General features: G+C 35.5%; 2 protein-coding genes and 1 long non-coding RNA gene across 3 annotated transcripts in view; all 3 read left to right on the plus strand.

The window, feature by feature from the left end:
- The window catches only part of LOC107714235 (vacuolar protein sorting-associated protein 37C-like), a 12655-nt gene extending 5561 nt beyond the window's left edge, over positions 1-7094 (plus strand). Inside the window, exons 3-5 of the mRNA XM_016520040.1 lie at positions 1435-1606; positions 3059-3141; positions 4698-7094. Of these exons, the coding sequence (XP_016375526.1) occupies positions 1435-1606; positions 3059-3141; positions 4698-5324 (882 nt within the window). The 3' untranslated portion in view covers positions 5325-7094. The remainder of the gene's footprint in view (positions 1-1434; positions 1607-3058; positions 3142-4697) is intronic.
- A 1094-nt stretch (positions 7095-8188) lies between these two features.
- Positions 8189-13858, plus strand: LOC107714231 (T-cell surface glycoprotein CD5-like). Its single transcript, XM_016520033.1, has 7 exons — positions 8189-8303; positions 8876-8927; positions 10867-11265; positions 11464-11583; positions 12150-12194; positions 12276-12338; positions 13637-13858. Exons 2-7 carry the CDS (start codon positions 8876-8878, stop codon positions 13717-13719), a joined length of 762 nt encoding a protein of 253 aa, XP_016375519.1. The 5' UTR covers positions 8189-8303; the 3' UTR covers positions 13720-13858.
- A 5302-nt stretch (positions 13859-19160) lies between these two features.
- LOC107714232 (uncharacterized) overlaps positions 19161-20479 on the plus strand; it is a 2389-nt gene continuing 1070 nt past the window's right edge. Inside the window, exons 1-3 of the long non-coding RNA XR_001636968.1 lie at positions 19161-19241; positions 19805-20019; positions 20116-20325. This is a non-coding gene — a long non-coding RNA (uncharacterized LOC107714232). The remainder of the gene's footprint in view (positions 19242-19804; positions 20020-20115; positions 20326-20479) is intronic.

The following is a 20479-nucleotide window of genomic DNA, read 5'->3' on the forward strand; positions in this document are numbered from 1 at the left end:
ATTATATCGTATCGACCGAAATTAAGAAATATATCGTGATATCAATTTTGGCCATATCGTCCAGCCCTACTTAAACGTAAAGGTTCTTTATTATTGTCATCTATGGTTCTGTGAAGAACCTTTAACATCCATGGAACGTTTCCGTTGGACAAAAGGTTATTCCGATTATAAAACTTTGTTCTTTAGGTTTTTATTGAGAACTGTTCACTGAAAGGTTCTTTAGAAAACCCAGAGTGGTTCTTCTAAGGCAGGGCTGTCCAAACTCGGTCCTGGAGGGCCGGTGTCCTGCAGTGTTTAGCTCCAACCCTAATTAAACACACCTGAACCAGCTAATCAAGCTCTTACTAGGCACAGAAACTTCCAGTCAGTTGTGTTGAGGCAAGTTGGAGCTAAACTCTGCAGGACACCGGCCCTCCAGGACCGAGTATGGACAGCCCAGTTCTAAGGCATCTCTGTGAAACCCTCTGTTTGGAATCTTTATTTTTAAGAGTGTAGCAGTCAGAAGTACTTAAGACTCATTCACCATATTGCATGTTTTTTTTGTTTGTTTTTTTAATAGTTCAACTGACCAAAGTCTTATCTACTGAAATTCTAAAATTTGTGTCAGGATCAATTACAAGACCTCGCTGCATTGTTGTCAAACCTACTGTGACACATCCTTATGTGTTATATTTGAATATACATGAACATAAATGAGATTTCAGTGCTTTGGTAGCGGAGAAAAGTGAATTATTGAATTAGTGAATTATTTCGTGAATAATTGGATTGTTCTTTTCATAATGAATGTAAGGCAAATGCTGTATTTCTCAATCTATGTCTTTGTGAACTGTTATTTTATAATTGGTTAAAGTGATCGTTCATAAAAAATGAAAATTCTGACACAAAAAAAAGATGATATTTTGAAGAATTTGGGTAACCAAAAAGTTGCTGGTAGCCACTGACTTCCATATTATGGGAAATAAATACTATGGAGGTCAATGGCTACCAACAACTGTTTGGTAACCAATGCTCTTCAAAATATCATCTTCTGTGAACATCAGAAAAAAGAAACTCGTACAGGTTTGGAGCAACTTAAAGGTGTGTAAATGATGACAAAATGTTCATTTTTGGATGGACTACCCCTTTAACCTGCTTATATTATTGAGGCAATAAATGAACATTCACATTTGTATGTATTGCTAAAGAATTAAAATTAAACATCCGATTGAATTGTCATATATATCCACTCCTCTCTGAACGTCATTTTTGTTTGTTTGTTTCTGGTAATCTCTTCATCACTTCATTCAGAAATAACCACTTATCTACTCGGCATCAATAGCTATCAAGTAAACGCCACAGTCTTAAGAGTCCTGCCGAGGATGGATTGTCCTAGTGGACATTATGATGTCTATAGCGGTGTAGCTTTTGTCATGCGTCACTGTTATTCTTCTGCAGATTCAGAACATTCAGTTGGAGAGGGAGATGGCTCTGGCTGCCAACCGCAGTCTGGCTGAGCAAAACCTGGACATGAAGCCCCGTCTCGAAACGGAGAGGGCACGACTGGTGGGAAAATACGCTCAACTAGAGGAAGTGAGGGATAAATACAAACAGCACTGTGCCATGAGAGGTAGGGGAAAGAAGGAATTGATTTGGGTTACGAAAGTAAAGGTTTCAAAGAGAATATAGCAATGAATGCTGGTTAAATTGATGTATAATGAAGGGGGAGAGAAATTGATTGATGTCAGAGCAGGTTTTCTAAAAACCTGGCGAGTAGTTTTGCTCTGAGAAGAAATTAATTATGTTGGTAATGATGTGCTTTTGTATTAAACTATTTAAAACAGAAACAATTTGGGATTATCACGAAGAATAAAGAAATGTAAAATATTAAAAATTGCATATCCCTGGAAGTGAGGGAGAAATACAAACAGCACTGTGCCATGAGAGGTAGGGGAAAGAAGGAATTGATTTAGGTTACGAAAGTAAAGGTTTCAAAGAGAATATAGCAATGAATGCTGGTTAAATTGATGTATAATGAAGGGGGAGAGAAATTGATTGATGTCAGAGCAGGTTTTCTAAAAACCTGGCGAGTAGTTTTGCTCTGAGAAGAAATTAATTATGTTGGTAATGATGTGCTTTTGTATTAAACTTTTTAAAACAGAAACAATTTGGGATTATCACGAAGAATAAAGAAATGTAAAATATTAAAAATTGCATATCCCTTTTGTTGAAATTCATAATCAAAACCAGATTAACATTTCCAGATTTCTGTTTACAACAGTGTTCGTTTTATTGATTTTATTATTAATATTAATATTTTATTTAATACATTTTTCCCTCTTCTGTTTCTGTTCAGCTGTAACTGGACGGTTTATATCTTGATGTCTTAATGTCCTGTTGTGTATTGGCAAGTTTTTGAAATAAACAAAATCCTAAGAAAAATAAAATGTAAATATCTTAGGAAAGTGTTTCAGTGTAAGAAAATAAATGAATTTGAATATTCTAAAAGAGAAGGTTTAGGCAGTGTGAAAAATAGAATGAATCTTTTTAAAATATGCTATTATTAGTACTGCTTTTAGCTCAAAGAAGTGTAATTAAAATTACAGTGTTCTTTTAACTTTTGTTCACACTACAGTTAAACTGCACTGGCAGTTTTCATGGCACTTGAAGGCACCCTGGAACCATTAACCTTTGAACAGACACAGGAATTCTTACTGAGTTTCTAAACAGAGCCATGTTGTTCAGCCAGAAAATCTTCTATATGTGCATATGTCTGTCATATAGTGCTGTTCTATGAGCTTGTTTTGTTCTGTCACTCATTCTCCTCCCCTTTTTTGCATATGTGATATTACATCACACAAAAGCTATGTATCTGGCCTCTTTTTCTGTAGTCTCATTCTTTCTTTCTCTCAGTCTATTCATTACTGCTTTTTCCTTTGTTTAAAATGATTACACATTTTAGTCAACTGATTTGTTTGCATAACAGTTCTCACTTTTCAGTTTCTTACTCTTTTACAAGCCAGCCTATTTATGTATCAACTCTCTCCCACTTCTGTTCTCTTTTTCCCTTCCCCGTCTGCAGACAATATCATGGGGCAGGTTTCTCCGGAGGGGCTGTTGTCTCGTCTGCAGACAGAGGGCACCAACACAGAGGCAGAATCAGAGGTGGGCCACCATCTCCTTTATAATCACCTGTTTTCATTATTTTTCTTTTTTTGTTGTTGTTTGCGTTTTCTGTTGGTGAAACTGTCACGTTTGTTTATTGATAAATAAGCAAAGGATGATTGTTCGTGAAAGAAATGAAAGAGAATACAAATTTGCTCTTGTTGTAAATAAAATCTGTTATACATTATACTTATCTGTTATATTAACCTTATACATTTATATTCAATCCATTATTAACATCATAAGACATTTTTACATTAAATAATCAACGAAACTGTATGTAATTACTTTAAAAATGCTAAGTTCTTGTATGTTCAAATTATGCAAATCTGGAAGCCTTGATGTACTAGTTTTTCATAAACGCAACCATTCAAAATTTTTCATAAATACCAGGACATTTTTATGTTTTTGAAATAAAAATTCATCCTTCTGTTCCATCCATCCTTCTATAGCATTTAATTTAAAGCTGCAGTCCGTAACTTTTTTTGTGTTCAAAATTTACAAAATTTATATTATAAGCGAGTACACCATGAATCCATTTTCCAAACCTTGTTTTTGGCTTGTCCTGAATCACTACAGTACACCTATAATAAGTGTTTATATTCGGACTGTTTAGACTGGTTCGGGTAGGTACCGCTGCGGAGTAGCCCAGTACCTGCGTGATTCGCCATAGACATAAACAGAGAGAAGTAGCTCAGGCTACAATGTTCTTCCGCAAGACGCACGCAGTTCTGTTTATTAACCGCTAGAGCGCCAAAAGTTACGGACTGCAGCTTTAATCAAAATCAAATAAAAAATAATCATAGTAATATTATAAGTTATTATAACTAGAGGTAATTATAATCAAATTATGAATAATATTATGTTATAGTATAATATTATGATATTTATTACAAAACTTTTTTAGCTGTTTGCTAAGAAAATCTTGTTATATAATCCGTAAAAGGATTCTTTGAACAGAGTTCTTGAATAATGCAGTATTTTTTATTTTTTTTTAAGTACAAATAGTCATTTATGAAATGGTCATTATGAATTTTTTGCAAAAAATATTTGATTAATTTAATGTATCTAAGTTAGTCTAAGTGTTTCCAGACTTTTGAATGGTGGCGTATTTTCATATTTGAAGGCTTATGAACTACTGATTTCCTAAGCATTATATAATATTATAAAACTTGTATGGTATTACCAACCCCACAGTTTGAGGATTTGAAAATCACTCAATCTCTTTCTCTCAGGTTTTAGCAGATGAGTTTCTTGAAGGTTCGATATCGCTGGACTCCAGTTCTTGAATAATGCAGTATTTTTTATTTTTTTTTTAAGTACAAATAGTCATTTATGAAATGGTCATTATGAATGCTTTGCAAAAAATATTTGATTAATTTAATGTATCTAAGTTAGTCTAAGTGTTTCCAGACTTTTGAATGGTGGCGTATTTTCATATTTGAAGGCTTATGAACTACTGATTTCCTAAGCATTATATAATATTATAAAACTTGTATGGTATTACCAACCCCACAGTTTGAGGATTTGAAAATCACTCAATCTCTTTCTCTCAGGTTTTAGCAGATGAGTTTCTTGAAGGTTCGATATCGCTGGACTCCTTCCTCGAGCGCTTCCTTTCCCTCCGCTCTCTGGCTCACACGAGACGAGTGCGCATTGAAAAGCTGCAAGAAATTCTCAGCCGAAAAAGCAAAGGGATTGGAGATGCTACAGTGACATCACAAACCTGTGCTAATCAGGATGCTGGATCATCATCGCCGTGGCAACAACCGCAGCCTCAACAGCAACAGAGCTCCAAAATCAATGCACCCTCCAATGCCTCAACTTCTGCTCTGCCCTACACCCCCTACCCCGTTGCTCCCCCCTCAGCTTCCACAGCGGGCACCACTAACCCTAGCACAGCGTTTCAGCCCTACCCCAGCCAGGGTCCCCCCTTTCCTCCATCAACAGGCTACACCACTCCCAGGCCTGCGTTTGGTCCTCCCACTTGCCCATACCCCACCCAACAACCATTTCCTGCCCCACCTTTTGGGCAGTTTGGTCCCACGCCCGCCCCGTACCCCGCTCCATACGCTTATGGAGGGTACAACTACCCCACAGGCCCCCATGGGCCATCAAACCAATCACCCACAGCTAGACCGCTTTATAGGCCAGGTTTTGGGGTACCACAACCATACTCCTGAGCCACTCTGTGTGTGCCTGTCTTTCTCTTTTTCTCATGATCCTCCCTCTCGTCTCTCTCCCTCCTTTCTCCTCCTGCTCTTACCCTCAGATTTGTGGTTTGCGTACCCACGTCACATCATGTTCCTGTCTGAGGCTTATAAAGACAATTGAGATTGAGCGTGTGCTTGTTTCCCCCATGAAACCTCAGTCAGAGACTCAATATGGGCCGCACAGTCTTAAACGGCTCAGTTCTTGTCCATTTTAAAGCATGTTATCAGTTTGCAAAAAATTCTGATTTATTATATTTAATGACGAGATGCTTAGTTTTTTTTGACAACATTGTGTTACAGCTCAGCCTTATTTGGCTGTTGTTGTTTTTTTTTCCAATCATTTTGTCAAAATTCTACTGAGACAGACATGTCACACTACATGGAAGTGTTACGTTAGCGTTAGGCTAATCTCTTGTCTATATCGACCCTTGTTGACAACGTCAATCCAGAAAGCACAGCACCATTTTCCATTCCATCACAGATGAAAACTCCTTCAAAAAGCCGAGCTTATTCGTTATCATGAATAAATTTAGACAACTTCCACGTGTGCAGATTTGGGTGCGGTGCGTCCTGTTATGAAAGCTTAGTGTACCAATGCGCCAACCGATCACTCCAAACCCTCTCGATACCTCTTTTGCTCCCTCTTTTTTTTCTTTCACATCCTTCCACTGCATTTATTTAATATACCACTTGACAATGATCGGAAGAAATAGACTTTTACTGTAAGTTCTCTAACTGGGGACGGTGTACTTGACAAATTAAACTCAAATTAAAGGGAAATCGGAGAACAAGGGATATTAATATAGACATATCTATCTGCTATAGCACAGGATTTGGTGGGGCAGTAGAGGCATAACATAGCACAGAGCATATGCAAAGAAAATAGGAGTTTCATAACATGCTTACTTTAGTCAATATAGCATTCTGCGCCTACCGTTAATGTAGATAGACCTTTTGTGGAAAAACTATGCAGACGAATGCCTGGCTGCATATTTTACACTGAATTTAGACAGAATGAGACATTGATGGTCTTGTACAGCTAGCCGCCCAGTCTGTTTCAGAGGCACATTGCCCTCAGAATCATAACGTGGGTGGGATTGGATCTGGTTAACCAACAGAATGTTTTATTTTGTGGTTTGATTTGAGTCCACCTTCAGATTCTGCCACATGAACACCCCACTAGACCACAGTTGTAGGCCTATCCATCAAAACGGCCTGTGCGTGTCATTACGTGGTGTTATGCAGATCCGTAAAAGCCCCATCTATTTGAGGTCTCCTTATCTGCCAACCCGCAGGACCATGTGAATCACACTAGCACTCCACACTAACAGCCCCGAACTCTTTGGCAACAGGAGCTGGGAGCGGGGCCTTCGAACCGTCAGCTTTAGAATAGGCGTGCGGGGTCTCTTTATTTTTGTACTTTAAAGCAATTCAAAACCAGAGGCATCCTCAATCAGGCCTCGAGTGGCTTTATCTAATTTATGAACTCAGGTTTGTAGCAAAACCCCCACGTTTAGGTTCCCTCCCCAGCACCTGGAGCGAGGGAGAGGGGTGATACGACACGAGGATGAGACAAAACAAATGGGATGAAAATTTTATTAGCACATTGATTTGCAGCATTAGAGGAAAGAAATTCTATTGCATTGGTTGTGATGACTGTAGCCTGTTAAAAGTGTATTTTTATTTTTATTGTCCTTTTTTTTCCGGGTGTGAATATTAAACACTGAAGTTGATCTACGATTTCTGTGTTGATAACTGACTTTTTTTGACACTGTTTTTTTTTAAGTGAAATAAATGAATTCTTTTATCCAACACATTGATCAAAGGTGGCAGTAAAGACATTTGTGACCCTGGACCACAAAACCAGTCATAAGGGTACATTTTTCGAAATTGAGATTTAAAATTTTATAATATATTCAAATAGAAAACAGTTTAAAAATCATAATATTTAACAATATTACTGTTTTTCTGTATTTTTGATCAAATGAATGAACATAAGAAACTTCTGTCAAAAAACGTACTAACCCCAAACATAAAGGTTTTGTTTTTACACAAATGTTTTCACAAATTTACAAGAAGAGAAATGGTAGTTCAGCTCATTGACTCACTTTTGAAGGCTGTTTTAATTCCGTTCATATTGAATCATAGACGAGAGTTTCAAGAGGGTGTTGGGGGAATTTTTTTGTACACATACAAAACCCAGTCTTTATGGGTCTCTCTCCAACTGTACGATATGGTAAACCAACCCCGGCGACACCTGAGAAAAAACGAGAGAGTGAGGGAGGAAAAATGAGGTGGCTGGGAAAGATTGTGAATGAAAAGAAGATATGAGTAACAGTGAAATGAAAGGATAGATGTGGATATCGGTGGTTTTACAGCCTTACCGATTGCCGCAGTTGATTCCTGTGAGCACGATTAATCATCTTTGTGCAACTTATGTGAGTGTTTTCAGTGTGCCGTACACCACAAGAGGCTCGGTTCCTGTATGCAAAAAGAAAGATTTTGAATATGCAGATTTTATTGCTGCTTCATTGTACCATCTTTCATTTTTAGATGAAAAAAAAATAATTTTCACAAATTTTTACCACCAACTTTTAATTTTTAATTTTTAAAATTGCATTTTTACAAATTCAAATTTTTTTTTAAAAACATTTCATATCAAGTTAGACAATATCACGCTACTTACTACTTTTTCTCCTCCCACTTACCTACGCTCACATTTTTTTCAAGCTTTTCTTCATTTTTTTGTATGCTGCTCTGTTTGAAGTGAGGAAGCAGTGCAATGTGCAATCAAACAACGCTTGAGATTAAAAGACACGCTCTATATGGAGAAGCAGAGGATGGGGGCGGGGAAAAAAAGATTGTAGCTCCACACCTCTGCTTATTTCCTTTCACTTAATTTTTCTTGTCACTTGTTCCACACATTTGTTCTTGTCAGTCACCCGCAAGGTAAGATCTGATAATATATTGTTAAAAAGCTGGTTAGAAGTTGTGGTGGTTCATAGATGTTTGACTCTCTTTGAGAAAGAAAATCTTCAAACGCTGCTGAAACAGACGCAAAGACAGCTGTCAATTACAAATGAGACATATAATGTAACATTTCTAAAATAAGAATCTAAATAACTTCCCAAAAGGGAGTCCAGTTTGTATCGACAAATGTATTACTGTATGTCACTGTAGTGAATGATTTGTTCTTATTGTGGTTCAAGTCACGGTATGATTGGTCTTTGCCATTCTGATAAAAAAATAACAAAAAAAGTACAGGCCAAAGATTTTAATATAGTCATGGTTGTGTATTTGTTTGCTTTATCTGAACCACTAAAAAGTAAGTGAAAAACAAAATGAAACATTATAATTGAGCCAAGGCCCAATTAGATAAACAAAAAACAGCGTTGCTTGTTGTGTACCAGAGGTCATTAATTTGACCTCTAGGCCTGTTATCTTTTTAAGTGCATAGAGTCACTTTGTTTAGTCAAATGAAGTTACATTTTGCTTTAAATGTTCGGCAAACCTTTAGCCAGATGGAAAACTCTCTGCTGATGACTCTTGCGGCGCTCCTGCTCCTTGGAGTTCGTAAGTAAATTGTTTGTTCTTTAAATATATTTCACTGTCGCACTCTTATATTATATTATTATTATATGAACTGTTATGAGCTGCTCTGCCTCTGAAACCCTACCACTTGCAGAAAATATTTGTGGTGAGTTGTAGATGCTGATGTACAGTTAGATTTTTATCTGATTTAATATTTCTCTCGCAAGACAAAACGGTCCAAGGAACAATAGCGCGCAGCTATATTCCGATGCTTTCAGTCACAGTATTGTACATTACTTTTAAAAACTTTTATAATGCAAAACATTGTTTTCCTTTAGAAATGAAGAGCTATAATGAATATCATATATATATATAAAATCACAACTTAAGGGCCTGCAAGAATGCATTACAAAATTAGTGCAACTGTCAATAAAATGTCATATGCTTGTATTGATTTTTTTTTATTAATCTTTAAAATTCTTACTCTTAATGCCCTATTTACTGGAAACCAATGTCAACGTGAATATCTGAACATTGTTGCAAGCTATCCATCTAATACGGATCAACCTTGCAATAACTATTCTTTACACATTTCTGTATTATTCATAAAAGATGTATTTTCGATTTTTTTCCTTTGTGTTTAACATAAACTGCACATTACAATCATAAGAGAGTGGCCCCTGATAATGATTTGTTAACATGTCAAATGGTACTATTTGATCACGAGTTATGCCATGTAAAGATGCTGTTTTTTTTTTTTTTAAGTTAAGTTGCCTTTGCTATGGAAAAAATGACAAGAATCTTTGAACGATTACATTGCATACTGTTAAAAAGTGAAATCATGCCAAATTACACTTTTCAGCCAATAGTCTGCTAGATCAATCATTTTACCATTAGAATTTTAGAGAATAAGAAAACGTAAACAATTCCACTGGAAGCAATTTTCAAAGGAATCGGTCTTAACTACATAAGGTTTTAAACCATTTAACATATTTAACACCAGAACTAAAGAAAGAGCTTTTAATATATTTTTTTCCATCAAAAATAAATGTAAATGGTTTATCAACAAGGACACTTTCTTAAATATTAAGCAATGAAAAGTGAAAATCATATAAATGCCACCTGTATTACACAAAATGTATGTTGTCGAAGAATGTTGTTGTGAATAAACACAGGCATAGTACATTATAATTCAATTTTAGAATCCTAGAATTTCAAATGTATATATAATAGTAATTATACGTATTAATGTGAATAATCATGCATAGGCAGTTTAAACATGTAAATACGTTTTAAGCATTTGAAAAAAAAATTCCGCTCATTCCATTCCACTCACATAACCATAATGATTAAATATATAAAATCATTATGGTTAATTTTGGTAATACAAATTATAGATCAGTTAAGGCCGTGATTCGGAATATTATGAATATCCATCTATGTTTGCAAAGTGCAATCATGCAATCAAATGGGCAAAATGTGTGTGAATGCCTTCGAGCACTGTGCAAAAAGTGCAAGATTGTAATGAGTGCAGATGATCCAGCTATCTGCTCTCTGACCTCAGTAACAGGGTGTTTTTACGCTTGAATAATGCAGTGCATATCATGGCATATTTTACATAGAAAATATTACATGAAGATGTGAAGTTTTTAAAACAGAATATGTATTGAGATGTAACAAGTTGGAGAACTATCAAAAATATAATATCTCAACTGAAGCGATATCTTCACATTAGTTGCACTGTAATTAAATGAGAGCACAGAACAGCAGTCTGGAGCCAAGTACCAAGAAACTGTAGTTAATTAGCGTTAATTAACTACAGTTTCTTGGTACAACTCTCGTTACATTTACATTTGAAACTTGAAATGTTTTAAATTCCTGGAATTTATTTCGAAACTGCACATTTCATGTGGAGAGGAATGATTGTATTCCAACATTGTCATGAAAATAAATTATTTCCACGTGCCTTTTCCCTTTACAGAAGGAATCTCAACTCAGACTCCGACCCAGACCAACAACCTTACAATCCCCTCAACCTCACAATGGATTAATGTTACGACATCCACTGCCCCACAGACCCCATGTCCGATAATCATCCATAATATTACTAAGTCTGTTCTGTACCGGCTGAGAGTAAAATGGTTAAAAGGGAGTCCATGTGAAGGTCAGCTGTATCTGTATACTCATGAGCGTCAAAGGCCTTTGTGCTCTAACAGTCACAAATCAGGCAGCTGGTGGACTGAAGTGTGTAAGGACACAAGATGTGGAGACTTCAAGGGTTTTAAGCCCACTTCAAGCCAAACTAAATGTTTTATGCTCACAAGCAATATGACGATCATCGATACTACTGAGTGCAAGGGCCTGCATATCATGTGCCAAGGTGTGTGTGTACGTGTTTATTTACAGGGAACAGATTTACTGTATAGATTATATATGACTCTGTATGCTGGAATGTTTCTCTTGATGTTTTTGTTTCCTATCAGGTTTCATAGGCAAAATAATTGTTACTGTGACACTATTTCATATGCTGTGCATTTTGAATAACACATTATATTCTTTCCTTCCTACATTTTCTCAGATTCTCTAGGAACAGAGTTGGCTGCTTATAAAGCAGTAACCGGCATATTAATTTTCTTGATCTTGGGTGTCATTCTGGTTCAGTTCAGTCGGCCCACGTACAAAGCCCTCCACAAAAGATGTGAGTCAGGGAAGTCAACGAGCATGTCTTTCATTTCATATTACTTATTATAAAAAATTATAAATGCTTTTGAATTCAAGCACATGGCACCATCAAAATGTCTATGTGTTTTCTTAGAGTTGTTTTGTTCAGTCCAAAAGTCTAAGGCTATATTCAAAATCTGGGGAAAAGTTTTAAAGAAAGAAAAATGATGAAAACGAAGAAGAAATATGAGATTTTGCACTTTTTCTAGGTCACTAATCAAATATAAGCACATTTTTTAAAGATTGATCATGTGAACTTTTTGTTCAGATGTTCTTCTTCCATCAAAGCACAAGAGTTCATGCAGCTCGAGTACCACAAAGTTATCAAATTCATCTTCATTTTCAAATTCTTTTGCTGAGAATATAATTTGTAAAATTTGGATTTCATTTATGTAATGACATCTAAAACCGGTATGTTGACATATGGCTTTATATAGTTAAAAAAGTACTCACACATTTTCCTGTTCTTGTGCCACAGATTTTTTTTATAATCCAAAGTTAATTGCTCTGTCTAATTTGACTATTTGTACCTGGTTTATGCAGTTTCACAAAAACGGCAGAGTCGCTGGATCGGCCCGACTCAGAGTGGTGAGTCATTCATCTCACACATTAACATATTCATGACTGGCTGCTCAGAAAAGATTCAGCATTTTATCTTTCTTCTTTAAGTGTGCTATCACAGAGGTCAAGGTCCCGCAACCAAAAACACAGAGAAGAGACAGTCCTTTCCTGGTGAGTAATCTCCCTCTTTCTCTCTATCCTGACCGTTCTGCACTCTTTCTATTCATCTCTCAGTCGCTTTCATGCTCATTTACTTTGTACTCAATTGCATAATGATGAATTGAGTATTATGATGTATTGGACTTTTCATTCAAACTGCTCAGCAATACAAATCACATGTGTGTGATTTTTTTGGTTGTGAGATCTATTTGGATATTTTAGAATATACTATTATCTAACATAAAATTCACTTTACATGAAATGATCTAAATCATCATTATCATTTATCAATTTTGAACTTCTCGACTGCATACAACAATTAAGATCATGCAAGAACATAATTTTTGACAATCTATAATTCTTTAGTTGGATGAGGGGAAAAACTTCTAACATGCATGAAAAAAGCACTGCATATTGTCTCAAATGTTCTAGCCCCTATGTGTGATAGTAGGGATTAATTTAGGCAAATTTTGAATTACCCATTTATCTATTTTTTATGTTAATTTAATGCTAAAAACATGACATTTCAAAGTTTTATTTAGACATTATTATTTAGAAATTGGAAACCATATAAAAGTAATAGAAAATGAAACTGCTCATACAATATTTAGTTGCGTATTTGGTTTGACCTCCTGAGGCTGGTGATTACTGACAATTTGGTGGGGAAAAAAAAATTCTTAGAAAGACACTATGTGTGGGGGTCTGTAGATTTCAATTACAATACACATTTTAAAGGCTATTTTCTCAAAATAAGTTTTGTTCTGATGCACTGAGCCAGAAATCTCCACTTCAGCAACAATTACATATATCAAACTTTCCAGTTTTATTCCTGTCTATATTCTGTTTTTACTGACAGGTTTGATGATATATCATTCACCTGATTTTATACATTTCATTCCAAAAGACATTGTGTTATTTTCTGATTAATGTAGCGATAAAAAGAGAAATCCAAAATCAGAGGGCTGTTTTGACTCTCATATATCAACAAAATGAAACAATAATTTTGAACCTAGCTTTATCCAACATTCAGATTTCTGTTCTGCAAATTAATGTAAATTAGTGTGTATTGAATTAGATAATACCATGTTAACATTTCTAAAAAAAAAAATATATATATATATAATAAAAAAGTGTGCAATTCTTAATGTGATCAACAGTGATCAATTAAGAATTAAGTATGGTGATTTCTGTTAGTTAAAATCTTTCTACTAGTTAAATCCTCATCTGGGGTGTCTTGCCTTAAGAGTTTCAGACTCTGTCCGTGAAAAGAGCCATGCACACACTGGTACCCATTCTTTCTGTGTTGTCAGGTTTGGAGAGGCTGACGGTAAACCAGAGCAGAGAGCCCTCATCCAACAGAAACAGTGACTATGACTCATACGGCTACAGCTGAAGGCCTGTGCTCACAAAAGACTTACTGACCCTAAGCACAACTTTCTCGTCATCAACAATCAGCAGAGTGTTCTACATTACACTGCTTCGGTTGTTTGGCAAGTCAAGAAAGGTGTACATAACCACAAAAGCGCTTACTTAGCAGGCTTAATTTTATTCTTTTTTTAAATGTTTTGTAATGACTTGATTTTGCTATGTTTGTTTTTTTTGGTATTGTTTTTAAATAGTCAGAAACAAAATAGGATTTTGCTTATGTCCTGAATGATGTTGGCTTTTTAAAAAAATGTTTATTTATGAAAGTGATTGATTTTTTTAGTTGGAGTATGAATAATTTTAAATAAACTACAAAGACAATCATTTAGATCTTTTGTGACTTTTGACTTGGGTGCAGAATCAGAATAAAATTGGGAGTAAATTGGTAGAACAATACATAGTATGGTTATGTTTGAGCTTAGATGAGAAATTTGATGAGAAATGTCTTCTGAGGTGGCATGGAAGCCAAGTTAAGGTTGGGAGAGGGAATGTGGTGTTAATGCAGAATTTTGCAGCAATGTGGTTTCCTGTCGTAATTCTATTAACTTCCTGTTTGTGTTATTTCTGTCGCTCATGCTCTAAATATACTGTAGACTCAATGTCCTCATTCTCTTCAGTTGGTTTCTTTGTCTTTCTTTCCTTCCTTTTTTTCTTTGAATATTATCTATTCTCTCTCCCTCTGACCAAGTTGATTTTTGAATACTGCACTCATAGAGGGTTTAATATCACAACAGCTTAAAATCGTATGCCTTGCCTGACTGATGGCAGCTAAGTAAAACTCTCTTTCTAAGTGCACCAGTGAGAGAGAAAGTTAAAAAGCTTGGTGGGTTTCTGCTTAAACCTTTCTATGTCTTTGTGTGTGTTTGCATGCACAGCAGTTCAAGATGGTTGTTTCAGTTCTGTTCGTTTTTTTTATTGCTATGTGGCTTTGTTTTTGCAGCTGCTTTATTCTCTCTTCGTTTTTGAGAACAAACACACAGCCGAGAGAACACATGCAACAGCGGGTTTCGTGGGAGAATGTGTGTTGTGTGTTGTGTGTGTGGTGGGTGGATAAGTGTCGTCTCCTCCTCATCCTCAGGTCAGAGTGAAGGATTAAATCTGTAGTTTAAATGAGGTTCCAGCAGAGAACAATGACAGATGACAACAGATTACATGCACAGATTAACAGAGAGACCACACTGGATAAAATATCTAGTGCATCTATCTGTCATTTCTCACAAAACACTTGTGACACTGACATCAAACCTACTTGTTACCTGCATTCAGTCTGTTTTCACATAAATCTTCTGATAAATCTTTAGCATTATCCAACAATGTCAGACTGTTAATCTGGCAATTCTTATATAATAATAATAATAATTCCCATCAGAGAGAAGTTATATATAAGTTATACTGTATATATAAACACATAAACACACATAGGATATATATATATATATATATATATATATATATATATATATATATATATAAACAGAACACCAGCCAAAGAGGGACAGAGAGAGTGACAGACTGAAACAGTGCAGAGCTACAAATGGCAAAAAAGAGAGAAAAACAACACATGAAAATAAGGAAATAAGGTAAGGAATAAGGAAATTATTTTTTTTAATAATTTGGATACTTCTGAAGTATAACTTAACTTGGAATATTTATATATTTACAAAACTAAGAAAAACTTCCAAAGCATAGAAGCAAGTACCCTGACAGAAGATGGATTGATGAAACTCTGTGACTAAAATCACACATTGGACTGAGCATGTCTGTGAGCGAAGAGTGATATCTTACTTTCGGTTTTGCACATCTGAAAATCTGAAAGGACCGTTGAGGCAAGTACAAACTTTTAGGAAATTTTATAGTGTATATATATATATATATATGTATATATACTTTTTTTCATTTACATTTTCTCTTTAAACTATATTAACTATCTTTAAACTATAATCTTATTTTACCTGAAATTATATTAACATGTCACTTCTTAGAATTAAATGTTTGAGTATTTGAGATGTGTTTTTTTAAATGCATATTCTAATGGATAATATTAAAGGAATAGTTCACCCAAAAATTTGACCTCCCTCAGGTCATCCAAGATGTAGATGAGTTCCTCCATCGGAACAGATTTAGAGAAATGTAGCATTACATCACTTGCTTACCAATCTCTGCAGTGAATGGGTGCCGTCAGAATGAGACTCAAAAATGCTAAGTAAAAACATCACAATAATCCACAAGTAATCCATACAACTCCAGTCTGTCAATTAACATCGTGTGAAGCAAAAAGCTGCATTTTTGTAAGAAACAAATCCATCAAGACATTTTTAACTTCAAACTGTTGCCTCCAGCTAAATGAATCCTCAATCCGTTATATTGCCTTCTCCAGTGAAAAAGTCTTCTCATCTTAATCAGGAGAGAAATATCCACAGATCAAATTCAAATTCAAAAAGCTTTATTGTCTATCCCCTTTAGACAAATAATAATCACAACAACAATTACATGCATCAACTTAAACCCACAACTCTTATAATACATAAAAAATCATCTTAAGATCATATTTAAAATACCAATGGCATTTGGAATAAAGGTCTTCTTATACTTGGCCTTTTTCATCAAAGGAACTTTATACCGTCTGCCAGATGGAAGTAACTGAAATGAACTACGCAGGGGTGGGAAGAGTCTCCCACAATAACAGAGGCTTTCCTTTTTAATGCCATAGTATAAAGATCAGTGAGAGGTACTTGACTCTCACCAATTATTTTACTCGCCACGTTTTAATCCTTAAGAGTCTGTTTTTGCATTTAACAGAAAGAGAGTTGAAACAGGATACAATATTAAAAGTAAGGACAACTACCAGAATGTCCTTTTCAATATTAAAACTCCTCAGTTTCCTCAATAAGCCTATAAACCTTTTTAAAGGGGTCATATGATGCTGCTAAAACGAACATTATTTTGTGTATTTGGTGTAATGAAATGTGTTTATGCGGTTTAAGGTTCAAAAAACACATTATTTACCACATACTGTACATTATTGTTTCTCCTCTATGCCCCGCCTTTCTGAAACGCGTAGATTTTTACAAAGCTCATAATAAAGCGAAATGTTATAATGTACAAACAATAAACACAATACCTAGCCTATAGGCAAATTTGAACGGTTTCAGAAGAAAACAAGAATGAAAAATATAAGTTGCTAAACAAGCCAAAACGAATTAGGCTAATCAGTGGCGGCGCTAGGGCGGGGCTTGACGGGGCTCATCAGAAACTTCATTAGGAAACAAGGATTTCCTAATGATGTTCCCTTATTTTTGGTGTCACTTTCATTAACATTAAAAAAATAAACATAAAAAAAAATGCCTAATATGTGGCCTATAAACGATTGATATTATGGGGGCGGGGTCAAGCAACACAAGCAAGCAATGCGCAAACTGTGCGCAAGAGTTATGCCGGTGAACGTCAGTAAATTCACTATAGAGAAAGTGAAAGTAAAAAAACTGACGGAGCTTTCTAACGCTGCATTAACGGCGCATATTCTCTGAGACAACAAGAGACAAAATTACTTCAATATAGGCTGATGATGGTATATATCTGTCTTAAATTATTCCCTTAATATTTCTCTTGTGGCCCGTATAGTGAAAAACATGAGAAGAAACGTATTTCGCGTTAAACAGGTTGTTTTTGAAAATCTGTGCACGAAATAAAGCTGCTCTTAATTTTCATCGATGACTGCAGTGTTAATAATTTTAATTATAAGCCTATAATTCAATTGTATAAATTAATAGACCTGTTTAAAAAAAACTTTAAAAAAACATTCTCAATGAGGAGTAGCCTAAACTAATAGCCTAAATTGTAATTATCCTCACAGCGCGCCATACGGCGTGGAACGGCATAGTCATATAGACTATGATTTAACAAAAACAGATTTTGTTATTTTTAGTTAAACGTAATTTTTGTTGCTTGTCTGCGCTCGTCCGCCGTCTTTTTCTCTTCTCCGACCCCGCAGCTCTCTCTCCGATAGCTTAGTGTTAGTGGCACCAGTCCAGGTGTTTCCAGGTTTTACTCGTGCTATTTCTCCATGTTGAGAGTTTGGTGTCGCACATATTGCTAAGCATTCTTATCCTTTTCTCCGATGAACTGAAAATAACAGGAGTGTGTCCATCTCACAAATGTAGAATCCGTCTCTGCAGTCATCTCAACCATCTGAATTTTTTTCTCTGGTGCTGTTTTGCGGTGTTAGTAATATGTTGTTGTAACTTGCGTTACTGAGATTGTAACGAGTAATAATATTACCCAAATTTGATTAGTAATGCGTTATATTACTGCGTTACAGCAAAACGTAATATACTACTGTAATATTATTACTTTTGTAATGCGTTACTCCCAACACTGATAACAAAGGCTTACAAATTGCTCGTACATTATTAGCCCCACAACACATTTCTTTAGTTTGACTAATATTAAGCTACAAAGAACTCTCCTCCCTCCAAATTGTGAGAAAATTAACAACATTGAGGTAAGTATAATGATTGAATATCCTTTACACATCCCACCAAGGCCATGTCATCTGCATATTTTATAAGCGTCAAATTATCATTATCACAGGTCATTTCATTTGTATAAATAGAAAAAAGAATTGGAGATAAGACACATCCCTGTGGAAGACCAGTGTTTAAAACCACATTCTCCGACTTTTTGCTTACCAGCACATGCTGTGGACAGTCCCTTAAAAAATTATTAATCCATAAAATAAGAGTTTGGTGGACCTGCAACTCCTTCAGCCACCTTAAAAGTGTATTTATGTTCACAGTGTTAAAAGCGGAAGAAAAATGCAGAAATAAAATCCTAACGCAGAAATCTGCCGCATCCAAACATTTTCCAACCTTATCCAGCAGAGTGAGGGTGGCATCTTCAACTCCATGCTCAACTCTATAAGCAAACTGCAAAGGATCAAGTTTCCTCTTTTCCTGTCAAGCTCTGTTTACAAGTGACAACTATTCTAAATAAATTTCTCGTTGGATTTTGATGTAAGAGTTTTCATTATGGATTTGGCCAGAAGTTAAAATGCCTTGATGATGGATTTGTTTATTACAAACACAAGGCTTTTCACTTGTGATTACTTGTGGATTACTGTGACGTTTTTATCAGCTTTTTGGACTCATTCTGACGGCACCCATTCACTGCAGAGGATCCATTGGTGAGCAAGTGATGCTGAATTTCTCCAAATCTGTTCTGATTTAGAAACTCATCTACTCATCTTGAATGGCCTGAGGGTACATTTTCAGTACATTTTCAACAATTTTTATTTTTATTTTATTTTTGGTGAACTATGCCTTTAATATATTTGTTTTATAAGATAAATGTATCAACAAAATTTGACAAATATTTATTATTGACTACAGAATTTATTGTTACAGAGTGTTATGGATGTAATGAGTCTTTCTGGACTCAAATGGAAGTATTCTACTATGAGACTTGACACCCTTCACTTATTCATAATACTTTGTAAGTTTTACTTACACTTTTTTTCACACTCCCCCCAAAACACTGCATAAACATACACTCTTAAAAATGAAGGTTCTTTATTGGCATAAGTGGTTCCACAAAGAACATTCATGGAATCTTTACATTCTAAAAAAGGTTCTATAAAGTGGAAAAAGATTCTTTAGATTATTTTAAATGTTCTTCCCACTGAAAAAAATATGGTATTTTTAAGTACTGGTTACTGAAAGTTGCTTTGGGGAACACAAAAGGTTCCCCAACACCTCAAAACCCCTTCTTTTGGAACCTTTATTTTTAAGAGTGCACTTTATGTCCTTTGAAAGTGAGATTTTTAAAAATCTTTTTGAATGTTATTTAGATGTGGAAAATCTTTAGAGCACTATGAAGTTTCTCAGACCAAGTTTGAATTTAAACGAAAGAGTGTGGGCTTTTTTCTTAAATTTATACATCTTGTATATCAAAGTTTTATGTTGCTGTTAATATGAGAGATCAGTGCTTGAATAATAAAGCAGTTGTTACTAATCTCACAAACTAATATCCCGACTCTCCTATTTCTCCATCAAAAGCCCATTGTCAGACACCCCCATCCCCACCGCTTCCAGTCCGGGTCACTGTTCCATCATCATGGCAGTCTCTCCCCCTCTCTCAGGCTGATCTGGGGCTTCTCTTCACCAATTCCAGCCCCTTCACCTCCACCCAGTCCCTGTTGCTCATGCCTTGATCTGGAACGGCCTCCAAACCGCTTCTCCGTGCTACATATGGTTCCTATACCATCACACAGGTACTGCAGTCTCGATTATGGTTAATGACTTTTATATCATCTTCAAAGATAAAGTTAAGTTACTTATTCTGTTCTACCACTTCTTTTCTTCTCAAGGTGATGTCTGAACCCATTCCACCCCTGACTCCATCTCTCACTGCATCACTCCTTTCTAAAACCATCGTGAAAGAGATAGAGGGTGACAGAGGAGAGCAGTTTAAGGTGCGAGTGCTGTTTCATATGAGGGGTGATGTTAACAGAGGAACCTGTGTTACTCTCCATGCTTTCAAACAGACAGAAGAACAGAAAGCTTCCTGCTTCACTCAGGTACCATACCACATATGGATCAGGACAGCAATATAAGAGAAGAATTTCATAAAGGAAAGAGTCAAATAAACCTCAGTATTATGTGATCACTTAAAATCTTCAAATGAACACATAAAACAAAATATTTTTTACCAATATATATATATATATATAT

Source organism: Sinocyclocheilus rhinocerous, unplaced genomic scaffold, assembly GCF_001515625.1.
Source record: "Sinocyclocheilus rhinocerous isolate Xijiao unplaced genomic scaffold, SAMN03320098_v1.1 scaffold3862, whole genome shotgun sequence".
NCBI classification, from domain to species: Eukaryota; Metazoa; Chordata; class Actinopteri; order Cypriniformes; family Cyprinidae; genus Sinocyclocheilus; species Sinocyclocheilus rhinocerous.

Excerpts from the sequence above, each read along its gene's own strand:
- LOC107714231 (XM_016520033.1), top strand. The coding sequence starts at position 8,876 with ATGGAAAACTCTCTGCTGATGACTCTTGCGGCGCTCCTGCTCCTTGGA. Across the intron at positions 11,266-11,463 it reads CCTGCATATCATGTGCCAAG|ATTCTCTAGGAACAGAGTTG; the intron begins GTGTGTGTGTAC and ends ACATTTTCTCAG. Across the intron at positions 11,584-12,149 it reads CAAAGCCCTCCACAAAAGAT|TTTCACAAAAACGGCAGAGT; the intron begins GTGAGTCAGGGA and ends TGGTTTATGCAG.